The sequence below is a fragment of the Carcharodon carcharias genome, chromosome 2 (genome assembly GCF_017639515.1).
Source record: "Carcharodon carcharias isolate sCarCar2 chromosome 2, sCarCar2.pri, whole genome shotgun sequence".
NCBI classification, from domain to species: Eukaryota; Metazoa; Chordata; class Chondrichthyes; order Lamniformes; family Lamnidae; genus Carcharodon; species Carcharodon carcharias.
In genome coordinates, this window is record NC_054468.1 from 43,167,687 (window position 1) to 43,188,914 (window position 21,228).

Genomic DNA, 21,228 nt, shown 5'->3' on the forward strand with positions numbered 1-21,228 from the left:
TATTGATACAAAACATTGCCTTCCAGATTTCCTTTCTTGTAAAGAAAACTGCCTGAGTTTTTGATTTAGAAATTTTAAACCCCTAGAGCTTAGACCAGTACCCCACTTGAAATTTATTCAGTACATACTTAATATTTGTGCCTCTTTTGCAAATTGCACTATCACCTGCATACAACGACAATCCCATGTTTTTGAGGCATTCAAGAGGGTATTGGATGATTATTTAAATAGGAACAACGTGCAGGGTTACGGGGAAAAGGCAGGAGATTGGCACTAAATTAAAATGTTCAGAGAGCCGGTACAGACACGAATGGCCTCCTTCTGCACCGTAACGATTCTGTGATGTCTTTATCTACATTATCATATATACCATTAATCCTAATCCCTCGTCGGCACTTTAAACTCCTTGGGCAGTTCCTGAAAGGTGTCTTTTCATTGGCTGCTGCACATCTCATTGAAGGCGCGTCACACGCAGCACGGCACTTGATTGGTTAGTACTGGTGGTTAACCCTGCCTCCGATTGGCTTGTCTTTTCACCTATCAGCTTCGCCATGGCTCTTTCCTGTGGGAGAAGCTGGAAGTGGATCTAAAGTTGCCCCGAGGCTCCAACTGCTCTGGGCACTGTCACTGAACAATGGGATTGTGGAGGAAGATTGTCCAGAGTAAGGCCAAGTTCACCTTTTGCCGCTCCTACCAGTTTGCGCTGCTCTTTGCTGCTGCACTCGCGGTGTTTGCCTTTTACTACTTTGGATCCAACCATGAAAATTTTTCCAGCGCTACCAGGCGAATGAAAGAAAACCAGGTAGGAAAGAGTGTACAGGGCGATGCTCAGCTGACGGTGAATCTCAGCGGGAAAAAAGCGGCGGAGCCTCCCGGAAGCGCCCCGTTTGTTAACAGCGAGCCGGGGAAGACCGCCGGGAAAGAGACGGCGCAGTTTCATGCTCTCATGATGTTCACCAAGGTTGACAAAAACTACGGTTTTCAAGAAAAAATTATGGTTGCCATTAAGTCGATGGTGAAACACGCGATGTTTAAGGATAACGAGGTGCTCCATCTACATTTTGTTGCTGACATGCCTAGCAAGAAAATAGGAGAACCCCTTCTGCAAGAACTGCTGCAAGGCGCTGCCTTCAAGTACCAGGTATCTCTTCCGAGTACAAACCCGTTTCCATCTGTTTCAGATGAAGTTACATTGTTTCATAGTTTGCCACTGTGAGATTTGAACTCTTGATCTTGGGGTTACAAACACAGTACCATAGCCACTTGGCTATTTAGGCCAAGCCCTCAAGTACCAGGTACCTTCCCAAGTTGGTCTGCGGTCTATATGGGCCGGCTCTCCTGCTCTGTCCAGTGACCTCGGCACTAACAGTCTTCTACGCTGTCTTTGTGTATATTGTTTTGAATGGATTTTGGTTAGATTGAACGGACGGATAAACCCCTGAGAGACACTACCCGAGTTTGAACATTTGATTCGGTTTCCTCATTGACAGTGATGTGTAAAATTGTGTTTGACGTAATTTATAAGGCAATGTTGAACTTGAAAGCACCGACGTTACAACGTTTCATCTTTGTCAAGGAAGTTTCAGTTGATGCGTATCCACAAAGCTATGTTATGTTTGGTTTGAATATATGGCTTGTAGGACCAGAAATGGCTTGCCTTCCTGGGTTTTAAAGGAAGTTGGTGAGAACTTAACTATGATCTTCCGGACTTAACATTGAGTTCAACAACTTCAGATCATGAACTCTCTCCTCCAACCCCACCCCCTTTCCGGTCCCCCTTTTTTCTTAGAATTTATATATTTTTTAAAAATATATTTTTCTTTCCCCACCTATTTCTATTAATTTATTTCCATCCATTGTTTTATCGCCACCATTTAGCCTATTTTGATCCCTACCTCACCCCCACTAGGGCTATCTGTCACTTGCTCATCCTGCTTTCCACCCTTAATGTCACCATTAGCACATCCTTTAGCTAATATCAACACCCCTTTGTCCTTTTGTCTATGTCATCTTTGGCAATCTCTTCTTTGCTTCCACTTATCACTGGCCCTCTATCCAGTTCCACTTGTCCCACCCCCCTCTAACAGCTTATATTTCACCTCATTTCTATTGTTCTTTAATTCTGATGAAGAGTCATAGGGATTCGAAACGTTAACTCTGTCTTCCTCTCCACGGATACTGTCGGACCTGCTGAGTTTTTCCAGCTGTTTTTATTTCAAGATTTCCAGCATCTGCAGTATTTTGCTTTTATGATCTTCCAAAGTTCTTAGTTCAGGAACCATTCCATCAGAGTGGAAAATGGCGCACATCTCTCAGCTACTTAAGATAGATGAGAGCGGAAATCAGGGAATTATAGAGCAGTTAGACTAACATCTGTCAGGACATTACTAAAGTTTATAATTAAGGATGGAGTAACTTAATTTGTCAGCTGATTAGAGAGAACTAGCATGGATTTGTAAATGGTTCGGCAGCAATGATTTACCCATTGAATTTTTTTTAAGAGGCGGTTAAAGTAGTGAACAGGGAATGTCTATGGCTGTTGAGATGGATGTCCATAAAGCATTTGATGAAGTCCCTCAAAAGATCGTTAACTAAAATTGAAGCTCATGGAATTGAAGGAAAATGTAATTAGCTGTTTGAGAGTTGGGATAATGGGCAGATACTGTCATTGGTAGGGTGTGAATGGTGGTGACCCTCAGTGATCTGCATTTATTAATGACTTTGAGATTAAAAAGCCACATATATCCAAATTTAGGTTTTATTTTAAACAGTGTAGATGAAAGCATACAATTAGAGATCGTGATAGATTAATTAGGCAAAACTGTGACAGATTTTATTGTAGGCAAGTGTGAGGTCACTACTTTGGGCCTAAAAAGGAGAAAACAGTGTGCTTTCTAAATGGTGAAAGGCTAAAACAGTAGAGGCCTTGGATCTATGTACATAGATCATTAAATGTCATAGCAGAAAAAAAGATTTGTAGAATGTTGGCCTTTCTATCCAGAAGGTGGTTGGAACCCCCAAGGGTGGTTGGAATCTGGAACACACTGTCTGAGGGGGTGGTAGAGGCAGGAACCCTCGACATTTTAAGTAGTAATTAGATGAGCACTTGAAATGACAAGGCATATAGGGCTATGGGCCAAGCGCTGGAAAATGGGATTAGAATATTTACGTGCCTGATGGCCGGCATAGACACGATGGGCCGAAGGGCTTGTTTCTATGACACTAGAATACAAGGAGATAGAAGCAATGCTCCCTTTTAAATCTTAACTGTTGCATTCAGCTAGTTTTATCAGTGTGTTACTTTTAACTTTTATTTGTGTGGCTGTACACCTGTTCAACGTAGAATAAGGCCTATGCTGTACCTGCTGAGTAATGGCCCTTTGCTTTCTATCCTTCCCTGCATGTGTGTGCAGGCTGCAATTTGGAGCTAATGCAGGTGCTAGCAAAGTGGTACAATTGAACAGACTGCCTGCTTTGAGGGGCCCCTCACCACATGCCACCCTGAATTAAAGAGCCTCTCCCAACTTCTCTGTGTGAAGATTCTAAAGATGAGGCCATTGAATGAGCAATGCTTTGGGCACTCTTCACTCCTATTGGATGATGTGAAGTTAAGAGATCAACCACTGACTAACTTTGCCACACAGCAGGACGCTGTTCCATGCTGGCCTGTACATATTGATAGAGGCAACCTAGCCTAAACATGAGGCATGTATCATTGGCCTGTAACCGCGAGCTCACTAGCTGTTCGCATTTCTGGAGTGTTTCCTAGCTGATGATATACCTAGGATGAAGCAAACGCACAATTGAACTCTAACACCTCCACTCCACTTCCAGAATGTCGCAGTGATCACTCACCCAGGAGTGCCAGGACAGGACTTCCTCCAAGGATTTTGGATGTCGCTCTCCAATCGCTCATCAGTGTGGTGAAGGAGAGGCAGAACATCATCTTTGTGGAGGAGTGAAGACTGCCCCTTACTGCAACAGCTGGTCCAGCTGGGAATTGCAAAGCTTTGTAAGTGACCAGAGCATATTGGCAAGCATTGATTCACTGCATCTTTCTTTGGCCTGGAAAGGTGAGTGAAACCCTCACCAAATGGGCCTAGACCCTATAACACTCAGAGGAGACACAGGACACATGCTGCTCCTTAACTTTGAAGGAGTCTGTGCCCAGCAGCTTGCTGAGCCCTTGGAGAAGCTTCTGGAAACAGGTGACAATGGTAGATTTCAGCCTCTAACCATCTGGAGAAACTGCCCTTCTGCATGCAGGACTGCAGTTGTTTATCCACTCCTTTTTTCCTTGCAGGAAAAATTGTCAAATAATGCCTGTGAGATGGTGAAAACTGGGGGAGGGATTCCCCTTGTGCTGCCTGTCAGGCCAGTCAAGGAGATAGTCAGTAGAAATCGCAAGTATGTTGCTGCTGGAGGAGTTTGGTGATAGCGAGACTGACATTTCAGGTGCCCATGCACACATGGTTTGGTGGGGAGGGGTGCTGGTGGTGGAAGGCAATGGTAGCCTCGTGTGACACCTTGTCCGGAAGCACAGTGGTGTGGAAAGCCTCAACACAGTGGAGCCTTCAGGCTCTCCAAAGCTGACTCTCATGAGCTCCTCCTGTCACAAACAGGACCCAGCAGTATCCAGCAACCCCAGGCAATGCAAACATCCCTTGGACAGGCACAGGAGGAATACATGTTCGAGGATGCATTCTCAGACTTGTGCACCATCCATCAGTGCAGATACTACCACCTCTGCTGAGTCCTTCTGTATGCTTAAAGATGGTGGCACTGGGTGAGGAACAGAACTAGTATGCAGGAGGAAGTGGCAGAGTAATGGGCATCTGTGGGTAAGTTCCCCTTTTGAGGAGGGAGAGTGGGCAGTGATGGGGAGGGACATAGAAATCACAGTTTGGCACTTGGTACCCAGAGTGGTAGGAGCACATGTGTTTCCACCTGTCAAGAGTTCCCTGCAGCTGTGCGGGCAGACTCTGACTCTGCAAATGCAAGAGTCCATGGAGCAGATGAGCTTGACCATCTGTCGAAGCTTTGAATGCATCAGCTCATCCAGTGAGCAACTGGCCAACCTCATGGAGAGCCATTTGCAGAAGCACCTCCAGGGTATGCAGGAGCAGTGCTCTGTCATGCACAGATTGTAGGGCACTCTAGCCTGGGCCAGTTGGTTCAGAACCTGTGCACTGAAGTGCTTTGCAGGCTGGACAGGCCAGTTGTGCAGGTGGCTTGAGGGGATGCCAGCTATAGCTTCCTTCAAGCCAGCTGAGTTGCCAGTGAAGGGCTGAGGATGTGCTAGAAGAGGATGAGGGTCTCTCATCCTCATTCTCTGCTTCCTCTGACAGAGGTGATATCTGTGGTGGCATCTGCCCCTGCAGAGATGCAGGCAGAGCAGGTCCCAATGAATTCCTCCAAGACCAGGATGACCATCACAATAATCAGAGTTGCAAAGCCAGAGAAATGAGTAGGCTGCTTCCACCTTCTCTGGGGCAGCAAGAGGGGCATTATGTACATGTGTCTGAGAACAGAGGGCCAAACGTCAGTCTGAGCACTTTGGGTCATTGTATGGTTTTGTGTAGATGTGACCTGTTTTTAGTTGGTTAGGATCACTCTGTAAATAAACTCACTTTTCGCTAATAGAAGATTATTATTTTAGGAACTTTGTGCTATAGAGTAATAACAGTAGTTCCTCACCAGCAACAGTTAAGATTCCAGGCAGTGATCCAGCTCTTGGTGACAGTAGGATCGTGTAGACAGGCTTGAAGCTTTCATACCCATAGGTAAATCCCTCAGGCTTTAGAGTTGATCAGGTGAGCCACAATGCATTCCAATGATTGGCAGATCATATCAAACCGCACTCCCCTGCAGCTGTTCGCAACAGGCAAAGCACTGCCCATACTCAACCAGCCCTACTTGCGTTGTATCCAACGTTAGTTGTTGTCCAATCACAGAATCACATCTAAACAATCCTGATTGCGCTAAGACTTACACTGAAAACCAATATAAGATTGTCAGTCGGGTTTGCAGCATGGCTCACTTATGTGGTTTCTAGCATGCATATGTTCACACACACGACCCTGCCCTTTGCACATCCACACTGCACACCTTTTTCAACTATAAACAAAAGCTCAGGGAAACAGTCATTCCGTGGCTCATTCCCAGAGCAATATCTTGACCAATCAGTCGACCTGCCTGGTTTGAATTTGAACAAAGCTGGGCCGTTAACTGTCCCGTGTAGCATTCTTCATGGCAACGTGTCCACCAATCAGAGTCGGCTTGCTAACCAATCTGCACTCTCTACTCATGCAGTATGACTGTTTTCCCCCGTTGCAGTTGTTAATTTCTTGTGAACTATCCTGATGAGTGCAAGACGAAAAGCTTTGATAGCATATCCCTTTTTTAACAAAGTTTACTTTTTTAATTGCCCAGTTGGAAGTGCATTTTGTACTTTTTCTACAAAAACTTGTGGTATTATTCATGGAAGTATCACTAAAAATTCATTTTAATGAATCAGCAGAGTTTTCAGAGGAGGAGAAAAACAGTGTTCCGTCACAGGCCAAAGAAGGTTAAATAATATTTGCTTTCTTGTATTTACTTTGAGTAGATATTTGTGTGGAAACTTTTGGTTTCCAACAACTTTGCAATACAGATCTGAGAGCATGGGAAGGGTGTTTGCTCACAAATGTATTGTGTGATGCATGCTATAATGTTCCAGTCATTGCCATATTCTGTGACTCGCAATGAAATATCACTGAAAATCCACAATTGCATTAAAAAGATATGCTTACTGAATTTTACTGTATAAATCAAAAAAGCAAGGGTGGATCCTGTGTCTTTCTGTATTTTAATTTCTCATACTTTCAGGCTTGCTGTTGACAGCATTGAGTCCGACTCCAACTATCCATTATAATTCAGTCCTTTTCCTTGTAATGTTTTATGCAGGTTAGTACCTATCTCTGATCAGTAATGCAGTATTTGCATTTACGTAATGCCTTATCTCATCATAGTACACAATGACTGAATGACTATGATGTCATAGTGCAGCAACCACGATAGCAATGAAATGAATAACTAGAAAAATCTGTTTGTGGTAGTCTTGGTTGAGTGAGGAATGTTGACCAGGAATATAAATAAACCTAAAAGAAAATATGGGTACCCTCGTGTAGTTGCTTTGCTGCTGACAGTGACTCACTGTTCCTTGTGGTAGTATGCACATGGTTTTGGTGACAGCAAATCTTTGAGTCTCTTAATGGAGTGTTATGTAATGAAGTGTCTGAACCCTGAGGAGCCCCATATGAATGTCTGGAAACCCTTGTAAATCTTCATTCATAGGATGTGGGTATTGCCAGCATTTATTGCTCTTCCTTAATTGCCCTTAACTGAGTGGCTTGCTAGGTCATTTTCAGAGGGCAGTTAAGAGTCAAATAAATTGCTGTGGGTTTGAAGTAGATCAGACCAATGTAAGTTTTGGGGGTTGTGAGGTATAAAGCACTTATTTAAATATCTAGGTCTCAAATTCTTAATTTATAACAGTGGAGTCCTTGGTTGTGCCTGAGCTAACAAGGTACGAGCCACCAGTGTTAACAAATTCTACTTTATTCATAAAGCAAGATGTTATATATACTTAACAAAAGCAGTGAAGACAGTGTGGAAGTTTCTTATCCCTTGGGGCTTAGGATACCTTGAATGCTGCCCGCACGGGTGATGTATTTCTTCTTCTGTCTCTGAAGTTTCATTACATTCGAACTGTGTCACAGAAGAATTACACCACAGAAGTCACGGTGAAACTGTGCTAATGAAGACTATGTTTCCAACTTTTATCCCTAATTCTGACTGTTCCACATCCTTTATAAGGAAATAGTCTGAGTTACTTCTGTTCATTATCTTAGGGTGAAGTTCATCTGGTGTCACCCCATCTCTAACACTGGAGTCATGTAACCTGAGACAAATGTCCATTTCTTATTTCCTTTAGGCCCCAGGAGTTACATTCCATTGTGAACAAATTACATATCCTTCTGGATACAGAACAGTTGTGAAAACAATGTTAGTTTCTTATCATTTTTATGAACTGTTGTGGACAAGTCACATAAAACATATTGACCTATTCCCACGGATGCTAAGGTAGTTAAGAACTGATGTTAGTGATAATTCCTATCGTAATGTCAGGAAAGGAATGTCTTTTTAAAATATAGGTGTACTGTCCTACAAATACGGTTAATTGATCAAGGCATTTGTAAACCTAAGTCTAATTAGAAGACATAATGTTTCTTGCTTAAAGGTAAGGTGTCATATTAAGTTCAAGTTGCGGAGTTCAAACCTTTTGCTTATTTCTTTAAAGCTGACAAAGGAGCCTTGAATTGCATATAGTGTAATTAAAACAAACATGGCTGTTTTGAACCAGAAACTGACACCTAGACAGCTGTAGTGACTGTTCTCAGACTGTTTTTAACTATTTAATTGTCTTACTCAGCAGACAGAAATTTAAACTGGACCATTTAAGGCTAAGCCAAAATTCTAAAATAGAACCCTAAAAAATAAAAGTATCGAAATCTTACATCACGCAAGGATGGTAGGTTTCCTTCCCTGAAGGATGCTGTCGAACCTGATGGCTTTTTATGACCATATCTCTCTACGCCACCTTGAAGCCAAATGTGCGGATATGCACTCATCCTGTATTACATCCATTCGCTGCCTCCCAGTGGCTGGGCTGTTCCCACTCAATGCCACTGGCTGCAGGGATCACTGGGACCAGGAAATTGTCTAGTGCTGAAGCTGTCTGGTGCTGAAGCTGGGCTGCTGATTCCGCAGCGAGATCTTTAGTGCCAACTCGATGCAGGGACCAGGAAGCCAGGGATTCAGAGCCTGGGGTGAGGCGGTCTGGCTGTCATTTCCTCCCTTGGCTTGTCTGGTAGCAGTGGCCCTGGGTTCAGTTTGGATGGCCCTGGGGTGAGGATGGCTGAGTTTCCCGTTACTGTGTCCCAGGCCTGGATCTTCTGTGGTCAGAATCACAGCTGCTGCTTTTCAGCCTGTTTGCATTGAGGTTCCAAATATTATTTAAAGGCTGTATTTGGGGATTAAACAGTATTTCACCATCACATCGCATACTATCTACTACAGATATGCTTAATCTCCAGTAATAGTAAATATAGTTGATTTAGATATGTGGGCTACATCATTAACACAGGTCCTGTAATTGCACATGGGAGAGAAGTATGCCCTCTGTGGTCCCAATGTCACCACATACAGCCTTTTATGACGATCTGCTGATTACATGGTCACTGTTACTAGTTTTTTACTCCAGGTTTGTTTATGAAGCGAATTTTAAATTTCTCAACTAGTGGTGTAGAATTTGAACATTTGTCTCTTGATCACTAATATGGGCCTCTGGGTTATTAAATCAGTAACATAATCACTATGCTACCATTCCCTTTAGTGGTCTAAAAGTAACCACATGGTAGGGTGGAGCATGAAGAAATAATGGGAGCTTGTCAGAAAGGCACGACGATAATCATGGGAGATTTTAATCTACGCAGACTGGAAAAGTCAGATGGGCAAAGGTAGCTCAGATGAGGAGTTCATAGAATGTTTCTGGGATAGTTTCTTAGAACAGCATGTTCTGGAGCCAACCAGAGAGCAGGCTATACAAGACCTGGCATTTGTACAATGAGATGAGATTATTTAATCTCATAGTGAAGGCACCCCTAGGTAGCAACCATAATATGATTGAATTTTACGTTCAGTTTGAGGGAGAGAAGAGTGGGTCCGAGACTCATTTTTTAAACTCTTAAGAGCAATTATGAAAGCAGAGCTGGCTAAAGTGAATTGGCAAATGAGGTTAAGAATAGGTCAATAGAGATGCAGTGGCAAACATGTAAGGGGATATTTCAGAATGCACAGAATAGATACATTCCAACGAGTAAGACACACTATCCGTGGTTAACTAGAAAGGTTCAAGATGGTCTCAAACTTAAAGAAATAGCATATAATTGTGGAAAGTCAGAAGATTGGATAGAGTATAAGGAACAGCAAAGGATGACTAAAAGATTTAAAGAGGGAAAAATTAGAGTACGAGAGAAAGTTAGCCAGAAATATAAAAACAGTAAGAGGTTCTATAAATATTTTAAAAAGAAACCATTTAACAAAGTGAGCGTTGGTCCTAAACAAAGTCAGGCTGGAGAATTGATAATGGAAAACAAGGAAATGGCAGATGAATTCAACAGGTATTTTGCATCAGGCTTCACTATAGAGGATACAAGTAACACCTCCGCAGCAGCTATAAATCAGGAAATGGAAGGGAGGGCGGGTAATTATAATCACCAGAGAAGTGGTACTGAGTAAATTTTTGCAGCTGTGGGCTGACCAAGTGCTTGTGTCCTGATGGACTTCATCCTAGGGTCTTAAAAGAAGTGACTAGTGAGATAGTTGATGCATTGGTGTTAATTTCGGGAAGGTTCCATTAGATTGGAAGGTAGCAAATGTAACTCCATTATTCAAAAAGGTCGGGGGAGACAAAGCAGGAAACTATAGGCCAGTTACCTTTCATCTGTTGTAGGGAAAATGTTAAAAAGCTATTATTAAAGAAGCTACAGCAGGGCACTAGGATAAGCTGAAGATAATCAGGCAAAATCAACATGGTTTTGTAAAAAGGAATTCATGTTTAACCAACTTGTTACTTCCTCAAAGAACTCCAGTATATACTGTGGGTAAAGGGGGACTGGTGGATGTACTGTACTTAGATTTCTAGAAGGCAACTTAATAAAATGCCACATCAAAGGTTATTGTGGAAAATAAAGGCTCATGGTATAGGGGGTAACATATTGGCATGGATAGAAAATTGGCTGGCTAACAGGAAGCAAAGAGTAGGCATAAATGGGTCTTTTTCAGGTTGGCAAGATGTAACGTGTGGTGTGCCACAGGGTCAGTGCTGGGACCGTGACTGTTTACAATTTATATAAATGACTTGGATGAAGGGATGGATGTGATGGTGACCATGTTTACTGATGACACAAAAGTAGGAAAGTAAGTTATGAAGAGGACATGAGGCTACAAAAAGTTAGGTTAAGTGAGTGGGCTAAGGCCTGGCAAATGGACTATAATGAGGGAAAATGTGAAATTGTCCATTTTGGAAGGAAGAATAAAAGAGAAGCATATTATCTAAATTGTGAGAGATTGCAGAGCTCTGATATGCTAAGGGATCTGGGTGTTTTGGTGCATAAATCGCAAAAGACTAGTGTGCAATTACAGCAAGTAATTAGGAAAGCTGTTAGAATGTTATCATTTGTTGCAAGGGGAATTGAATACAAGTAGGGAGGTTACGCTTCAGTTATACAGAGCAGTGGTGAGAACACATGTGGAGTACTGTGTACAGTAGGAAGGATGTAAGTGCGTTGGGAGCAGTTCAGACTAATACCTGGAATGGGCGGGTTGTCTTATGAGGAAAGGTTGGACAGGCTAGACTTGTATCTGGTGGAGTTTAGAAGAGTAAGAGATTGAGTCGTGTGTCTTTGGAACTCTCTTCTTGAAAAGGCATTGGAAGCAGAGTCTTTGAATATTTTTAAGATGGAGGTGGATAGATTCTTAGTAAGCAAGGTGGTGATAGGTTATTGGGGGTAGGTGGGATGCAGATTTGAGGTTACTATCAGATCAGCCATGATCTTAAATGGTGGAGCTGGCTCAAGAGGCTGAATGGCGTACTCCTGCCCCTTGTTCATGATCTTCGGTACTGGGGTGTCGATGTTAGGCTCTTCCTGCAAGCCTTCATAAACCTGTGTTGTTATGGCGCAGCGGATGGTAAATGCTGAGCTGCTCAAATCCCAGAGGGAAATCTGAAACAAGTTTTTTGCAATTTGTATTTTATTTTGCGATGCATGCCTTGAATTCAGTAGTAATAAGTCCACTGAGACATGGAGGTTTTTTACAACACCAAAATAAACATTTATTAATAGAAAAGATTTTAAGTGCGCACATAGGTCAACAAATCACTGCTATAATAACTCCTAAACCCCCTAATTAATCAGGCTCCCAGTTACACCTCCCATTAAGGCAACCATAAAAACAAATTTTGACAGATCCAAGCGAAGCAGGCAATACCCTGGACAGTGATATACAAAGTTAATTTTCTTAGTTTCAGTTCCTGTAGACAGCATCTTGATGCATCAAGACTGGAGGCTTTTCACACTTGTGTTAGATCTTAGAATTCTTTCCCCCTTACACAGCCTCATCTCCTTCTCCCTTTTTAATGTAAATTCCATTGTTCCAATATGTCTTTGCAATTTCACTTTTCTCACATAAATCTTTCATAGTACTCATCATAGCCTTTGGGAAAAATAAACACACTGTTTGGCTTAGCTTCTTCTGGCTAGCTATACCATCTTCCCATCTCTTTGAAATTCAAACTACTCTAATTTATCTAAAAATGCTAATTTTCCTCACACCTCACATTCTAAAGCTTCAGTATTTAGTATTTCAAACCTAGCTTCCCTTTTGGTAACTCAGCTCCAGCTTCAGACTAACTGTCTCCAATTCAATTAAATCCACCACACACACACACACACACACACACACACACACACACACACACACACACACACACACACACACACAGGAACTAATCCAAACCCCACTATTAACCTATTTTTATAATATATCACAATTATTATATTTTCATGAGAGTACACAATCACTGCCTCACATATTGCTACTTTGCTGATTCCAGGTGGTCAACTGCCTCTGCATGCCTGAACTACCTCTGATGTTGAACTCAGTTGGTGTAGACATGTTGGTGAAATTGTGTACTTTTATCCCCTCCACACTTCCAAGCTTATTCTCCTGCTCCATTGTGATAGCCCTTCCAAAGGCTGCCACCCAAAGCTTTTGGACTGACAACTTGTTCACTTTTCTCACTGCTCTGGTGATATTTTGAAATGTTGTCTTCACTGAGCCCATCCAAGTCACCTATGAATTGGAATAAAATAATCATTCTTTGATGTCATTCTGTAACAGCAAGATGCTGTGTGAGCTCTTCATCGATGACCCTTCACAAGTTAAATTGACTTCTCCTGATCAGAATATTCATCAATAAACATGGAGAGTACATCTCTGCACTAAAGGATGATTCCATCATCCTTTGTCTACTTTCTCAGTGAGCAAGTGAGGGAAAGCTGATGCCTTAGTCACTGTGTAGATGATCTTGAGTCAATTTATTATATCACTTAAAGTGAAATATTAAGATGTGAAAGGAACCAAAATATTGCTTGTTGCCTTGATGCAAGCACACAATTGAACAATATTGGTCATCAATGTAAATTTGTTTGTCCTATCACTGTTTTGTTTTATACCCATGTATATTTCATTGAAGTACTGGAAGAATCAGCAGTGCCAGCAAATCCTGTAAGGTGAGTGTTTACTCAATAGATTGATGTGCTGAGCAGATTCAAATAGCCACTCTTTTTGGTTCAAGAAATGTTTAAGGTGTTAAAATGTACAATGTATCATGATTCTTTTCCAATCTCCTTAGTTACAACAGAAACCTGTGACTATTGCCATGGTTTATTAATTCATGGGATGTGGACAGCATTTACAATATTGTCCTTGGGTAGGTAGTGGTGAGCCACTTTCATAAACCGTATGGCGATGGTACATCCACAGTGTTAGAGGGAGTTTGAGTTTTTGACCCAGTGATGATAAGGGAACAGCAATATAATTTCAAATAAGGAGGGCATGTGTCCTGCCGGAGAACTTGAAGGTGTTTCCATCTGCTTTCCTTGTCCTTCTAGGTGGTAGAGATTGTGGGTTTGGGAGGTACTGCCAAAGAAGTCTTGGTGAGTTGCTGCATTCCATCTTGCAGTTGGTGCACACTGTAGCTATTGTGTGCTGGTGTTAGAGGGAGTGAATGTTAAAGTTGGTGGATGAGGTGCTAATGAAGTGGGATGCTTTGTTTTGGATGGTGTTGAGCTGTTTGAGTGTTGTTGAATCTGGACTCATGCAGGCAAGTGGGAATTATTCCACCATGCTCCTAGACAGGCTTTGGGGAGTTGAGAGGTGAGTCACTCACTGCAGAATTCCCAGCCTCTGGCCTGCTCTTGTAGCCACAGCACTTATGTGGCTCATTCTGTTAAGTTTCTAGTCAGTGGTGATCCCTAGGATGTTGATAGTGAGGATTGATGATGCTGTTGAATGTTAAAGGAAAGTAATTAAATTCTCTCTTGTTGAAGGTAGTCCTATGTGACACAAATGTTACTTGTCACTTATCAGCCCAGGCCTGAGTGTTCTTCAGGTCTTGCTGCATGTAGGTAAGGGCTGCTTATTATCTAAGGAGATCTGAATGAAACTGAACACAGTGCAATCATTAGCAAACATACACATCCATGTTTTTGACTTTATGTTGCAGGGGAAAGATGAAGCAGCCGAAGATGGTTGGGCCTAGGGCTCTACCCTGAGGAATTCCTGCAGGATGTTCTGGGGCTGAAGTGCTTGGCCTCGAACAACCACGACGTCTTCCCTTATGCTAGATATCACTCCAACCAATGGCGACTTTTCCCCAAATTCTCATTGTCTTCGACTTTTACTAGGGCTCCTAGATGCCCCACACAACCAAATGGTGTCTTGATGTCAAGCACAGACACACCTCTCCTCTGGAATTCAGATCTTTTTGTACGTGTTTGGATCAAAGCTATAGTGAGATTTGGAACATATTCATCCTGTCAAAATCCCAACTGAGTATTGGTAGGCAGGTTATTATTTGTGAGTCAATTCCATTCGACAGCACCATCAGTGATATCTGTTATCACTTTGCTGATGATTGAGAGATGCTGATCAGGAGCAATTGGATTTGTTCTACTGTTAATGGACAGGTCATAGTTGGGGAATTTTTCATGTTGCCAGGTAGATACCAGTGTTGTAGCTTTCTGTACCTGGATGGCTTGGCTAGAGGCACAGCTGATTTTGAAGCGGAAGTGTTCAGCATTACCGTCAGGATCTTGCTGGGGCCCATAGCCTTTGCTGTATCCACTATGCTCAGTCATTTCTTAATATGCATGTGGAGCCAATCAAGTTGGCTGAAGAATGGCATTTTATGATGGTGGTGACCTTGAGAGGAGGCCGTAATGAATCATCCACTTGACTTTGCTGGCTGAAGATAATTTCTTAAGCCTTGTCTTTTACAGTCACATGCTGGGTCTGTCAACATCATCCCATTAGTTTTATTTGTCCATTTGTAACTGTCCATTTGTCACTGGATGTGGCCAGATTGCAGGTCTTTTATCTGATCCGTTGCTTGTGGGATCACTTAGGCCTGTCTATTGCATGCTAAACAGCAGGAGCAGTATGCATGTATTCCTGTGCTGTAGCTGCACCATGTTGGCGTTTCATTTTTAGGTATGCCTGGCAATGTTCTGGACATGCTGTCCTACACTCCTTATTGAACCAGTGTTGGACCCCTGGCTTGATGGTAAAGGTAGAATGGAGGCTATGCTGTACCATGACATTATAGATCATGATTAAATCTAAATCTGCAGCTGATGACCCACAGCACCTCAGATGCCCAGTTTTGAGTTGCTAGATCTGTTGTGACTCTATGCCATTTAGCACAGTGCTAATGCCACACATGATGGACAGTATCGTCTGTGTGATGACAAGACTTTGTCTCCACGAGGACTGCAAGGTCACTGCTATGAATACAGTCATGGATAGATCCATCTCCGACAGGGAGATGGATGAGAGAGAGTAGATTGTTCTCTTGCCATCTGCTGCAGACCCAGTCTGGCAGATATGTCCTTCAGGACTCAGCCAGCTTGGTCTGTGGTGGTGCTATTGAGCTAATCTTGGTGATGAACACAAGGTCTCCACCCAGAGTTTACACTCTGTCCTTACTACCCTCTGTTCTTCTAGCATTACTAAAGTACAAATTTGAGTATTGTTGACAAAAGAGACATACTATCAAATCTTTTCATATTGCACTTATCAGGACAGACGCAAGAATACCAATTTTCAAAAGGAACAACTTATACTGCATGAAAGAGTGCTGATTGGTTAGCAAGTAGATTCTGATTGGTCAAGGTGTTGCCAAGGAAAACACAGCAGGGAACAGTTACCCCAAAGCTTTTGTTTAAATTTTTAAAAAAAAGCAAGTCTACTCTAATTGGTTGAGTTGTGCCATGGGGAAGGTACCATGGAACAGTATCACCCAAGCTTTTGTTTAATTGAAAAGGAGCAATGCCTAGACAATTCATTTTGCTTGCAGAGGACCAGGTGCTGCATACAAATATATGTAGCTTCTAGCAAGTGTTAGTGAGCCGTATTGCAAGTTCAACTGAATCATAAAGTGGTTGTTAGTATAATTCTTGACACACTTGGGATTGTTCAGTAAGTGGTCCATGGCAACATCTCTGCCATTTCCTCATTCCCCATGATAATTTCTCCCATCTCTGCTTTTAAGGGACCAATGTTTACTTCAGCCAGTCTCTTCCTTTTTATAATACTTGTAAATGCTCTTACAATCTGTTTTTATTCTTGGCTAGTTCACTCATGTATTCTATGTTTTTTCCACTTTTTTTTCAACGTTTTGATGGCCCTCTGGGTTTAAAACACGTCCAATCCTCAGGCTTATTATTATTATTTTTTGTAACATTATGAACATCCTTTTACTCTAATGCTACCTTAACCTGATTAGTAAGCCACATATGGATCTTTGTTTTTGTTTTTCAATGAAATGAATATTTGAACATTTTGGGTGTGATTTTTCATGCTCCTGACGGTGGGACCTTCTGGTCCCGCTGCAAGTCAACGGACTTCTGGCTGGGGCACCACATCACCCAAGGCGGGTCCTGTCCCTGACAGGGCCGGAAAATCCCGGCCTTTGAATTGTTTCTTTAAATGTTTCCCACTGCTTGATTTACCGTCATACCTTTGTGGTCTATTTATCCAATCAACCATAACCAGCTCTCCCCTCATATATCTATGTTTGGCTCTGTTTAAGTTTAAGATTCTTGTTTGTGATTATGGAGGGTTATGGTGTTGCAGAAGATTATAGAGAGCAGGGCAAGGCCATGGTGGGATTTCAAAACAAGGATGAGAATTTCAAACTCAGCAACATTGTTAAGCAATGTCTTATGCTGATGATTTAGATGTAATTTATGCTTCCTGGTTTGTAGTCTACAAGTTTGAGAATATTTCACACTACTGGCTGGAGAGCTGCACTGTTGCTGTTTTGCTCACAGAACAGATCCCTGAAGAGGGTGCCAGATGAAAGGAAAATCTGATCATCATAATTGTGCTTGTGGATTCATAATTCTCTCTCTTCAAAAATTCACTTCCTCAGCTCTATCTATTCTAAATTATGCCTGTCGGTTCCCCAGCATAACATGTTATACGTTTATCTCATTACCGTGGTATAGCAGCTGAGAAGCCTGGAGAAACTTGGGTGTTCAACCTTAAGGAGGTGACTGAGGGTGAACCTCACGGATGTACCTTAGGAGATAGTAAGTGACATGAACATACATCTGGAACAGTGTTTCATTCAAGCTAAGCTGGTTAGTGGAGCAAGGGGACATCTGCTCAATAGGCAAAATCAGGGATGATATCAGAATATCCTTCAGAAAGGATGTTACCCATTGAGAATGGGTCTCCAGTTGAGGTAGTGAATACTTGAAACTTTTAAGTAATTAATTAACCTTCTGGATTCTGTGAAAGGGGCCCATTTCAAGTTAAAACAAACAAATATCATGTTGCATTTGAATCTGTCTCCCATTCATAAATAGTTGTCTACAACTTATCAGACAAAAGGGAAATTCTGTCTCCAAGCCTCGAACATTGTTACTGGCTGGCCTAACTTTGTAGGATCATGGCTGAAGTACAGCATATCTACAAACCCATGCATGAGTATGGATGTTAATACTTCCTGACAATGCCTCGTGCACTTCGGGATTCCTCGGAAGAAGAGGGCTGCAATTTTGATAAAACATGAATCATTCTTTAATTAACTTTGGACTTTTTTTCCTGTAGAAATAAGGAAGAAGCTATAACATTGCTTATCATTATTAAAGAGTAAATTAGATAGCAATTCCAGTGACCCCACATCCAGTTAACTATTGGAGTTGGGTGGAGCTGCTCTACTTAACATGTTCACTATGCACTAAACGTGCTCGAAGAGGGTAAGACTTGTTCATTCCAGTACAAGTAAATTTCTAAAGCACCAACTTGCATTTGTAAAAACGTCTAGTATGGTAAAATATCCAAAGACACTTCAAAGCAATCAAACAAAATTTGACACTGAACCACATGAGATATTAGGACGGATGGCCAAAAGCTTGGCTAAAGAGAGCGGTTTTAAGGGATGTCTCAAAGGAGGAGAGAGGGGTAGAAAAGCCAAGAGGTTTAGTAAGAGAATTTCAGAGCTTAGGGCCAAGGCAGCTTAAGGCATGGTTGCCAACGATGGAGCAATTTAAAATTGAGGATGTGCAAGGGGGCAGCATTGAAGGTGTGTTGGAAAGCCTTAATTATTGCCAAACAACCCCTCTGCCACTGAAAGTCAACTTTTGTAAGTGTGGAGTCTAATTCCTACAGATATGTACGATTACTATTCAATTTTTTTTGATTTTTCTTTTACAATTCCAGCTTATAATACTGTTCAAGTCAGATCCCAAAGTGAAACCTGGCTTGATTGATCCTAACATTTCTGTTTTTAGAAATTGTGGAGGAAAGTTACTGAACAAATTTGTAGGAGTCTACTGATGAACTTTAAACACACGTTATTTATTAAATAAGAAAAATGAACTATGTTACACCAGACAAAAAGGTTGGAAAGATCTCAGTACAAACACAGAGGATGATTCAATTTCCCAACATACCTTTACCCAGCAATATCTTTACAGACACGTTTGAACCAGCAAAGAGTTACCGCTAACATGACACAGGTTTCCTGCTTGGGACTGGCATGTGTGCAAACTCTCTCTTCTTCCAGTGAATTCTTGAGCATTCACTTGGTGCTTCTCAGCCAACTCCCCTCTCTCTCCCTGAGACACCCAACAATAACTGCACTTTAACTTCACTGTTTCAGTAGCAACACCACTAAACTGATCACATTACTGAATCTTATGACTGACTATCCGGTTAAACTACTGTCCCATGAGCCTTGTAATTTTTCTGCGCAGTGAGCTGAGAAACCCTGGCTGGGATTTTCTGGCCCTGGTGCGGTGGGTTATATAGATACCTCTTCTGGTTTAGCCCCTGTGCTCCTAATGAACAACCCTTCGATCTGATTTGTTAAGGAGTGACAGTTAATTGCTCTGTTCACACAGGTGAACGGATCTCCTGTCGAGGGGCCTTTAGTGAATTAGCCCCCTATTTACCATGAATTCCTGTACAAAATCCCATTGAAAGTCTTTGATCAAGTTGAAGTGTAATGAACGACTGTTGGTGTCTTTGAATTACTGCTGAGTGCAAAATCTGGCCTAGTGTTCAGAATGAATATCTACCTGGGCTAAATTTCATAGTTTTATGTATATTGGCCCATTACTTACTTGGAATGTAGTTTAATGGACCTGCCTCATTAATCATTTGAGGTTTAGCACATAAGGTAGCTTCACAAATTGATGGCAGCTCCTTGTATTGGGTATTACTAAATATTTCTAGTTATTACAGTTTAATTGGGGCATTTACTTGCTATTTCAATGTGTGTCCAATGGATAAGTAACACTTTTTTTCTTTATACACTCTGCAATGTATACACTCTGCAATGCATTTATCAGGCGGATTGTGGTTCATGCAAGATTTGATGCTTCCTTTTAGTTGGCTGTTTATCTGCTCTTTTTCCTGGCAGTCATTTTTACTGTATTTTGGATTTGTTATGCGAGAAAATTGTGTTTTCCTAAGGAAGGTTAAAATGCCTCACCTGACTCCAACCCTTATGTAGATTTTCTAGCTTTGATTCTTCTAATGTACATAACATCACAGAAAATCTGTTCTCCACTTTACTAGTTCTTTTAGCGATATTTTTTGTTTTTTGTGCATTTGGCCTGTGTACAAATAATGGAAAAGGTTCAAAGTCCAAAACACCAACTCACAGAACAATTAGAGACTATGTACTGTACAAGGGTACAATGAAGAAAATGGCAAATTAATCACTCTTATTCCACAACCCACATACAATTGAAATTTGTATGTACACGGTTGCTGCAATCTGCTTATTGTATGTGGGTAAGAAATTCTTCATTACCTTTCTTATTTATATGTAGAAACATAATATAATAAACGACTCAGTTTATCATGGAATAAAGCTTCTATGCAACGGATCTTCATGGCTCAGTTCCTGAAGGTGCACGCCATAGTTTTGCTGTAAATGAGCTGCCATTTTCAAACAGTAATTGTTGATCTGTAATTCTACTTTAAGACTGTCATTTGAATAAGAGTTATTGGTTTGTATAACAGCAAGGATGCTGGGGAAAGAATTTTGGCTTCCTTCATTTTGTATGTAAACTTAATTTTTATTTATTTATCAAAAGCATAATTCCATAGCAAAAATGATTGTGGTTGAGTTGGAAGTAGATAACCGGCAGATTAGAACTTGTAAAGAAATTGCACCATGACTTCAACTCTTAAGATATTTTAAAGATTTTGTTCAAGTTCTATTTAGCTCCGTTTCAGTTTGTTGGAGCAAATGGACTTAAGGGGAAATGTCTGTAACCTAGTTTCAGAAGAGAATAATTGGAAAAGTCATTGGCCTGTCCATTTACAGAATGCTTCTGATAATTTTCAGATTCTGTGATGGTTTAGTTTGGGCTTCTCAATCATAAATGGGTGTGTAGTCCTGTTGTTGACCTGAACACTTGATGGTGCTGTTGTACAAAGGATTCATATGCTGTATATGCAATATCAAAGCAGATTGATTTTGAAAGCCTGCTGAATAATAGTGACAAATGGAGATGGATCACAAGGTAAAAATTATGGTATGTTGTAATTGGTGTTTAATCTCTTCAGTTGTTCAGACAAAATAAAACCCCTTTTATTTGGGATTTTGTTTGAGTTGTTAATCAGTGTTGGCGGTTTGAAACAAGTTTAACCTCTCATTCTTTCTTCACATCTGTCTCTTCTCCCCCACTTCCCACCGCCTTTCAAAGCGGACAGCTCCTCTTGCACTGACTACGTTAAGTTGTGTTCGAAATAAAAATAAATATTGTTTTAAAAGTATTTTTTTATTTTGGGAATTCATCTGCTGGAAATGTCAGTCAA

At 41.4% G+C, this 21,228-nt stretch overlaps 1 protein-coding gene across 3 annotated transcripts in view; it reads left to right on the top strand.

The window, feature by feature from the left end:
* Positions 1-553: 553 nt before the first annotated feature.
* Positions 554-21,228, top strand: part of xxylt1 (xyloside xylosyltransferase 1) — a 153,691-nt gene continuing 133,016 nt past the window's right edge. The window contains exon 1 of one of the 3 annotated variants that reach the window (XM_041205315.1): positions 554-1,141. In XM_041205315.1, the coding sequence (XP_041061249.1) occupies positions 635-1,141 (507 nt within the window). In that variant the 5' untranslated portion in view covers positions 554-634. Of the gene's footprint in view, positions 1,142-20,876; positions 20,946-21,228 lie in introns of those variants that run through there. The other 2 variants (XM_041205324.1, XM_041205332.1) reach the window with 2 other exon arrangements.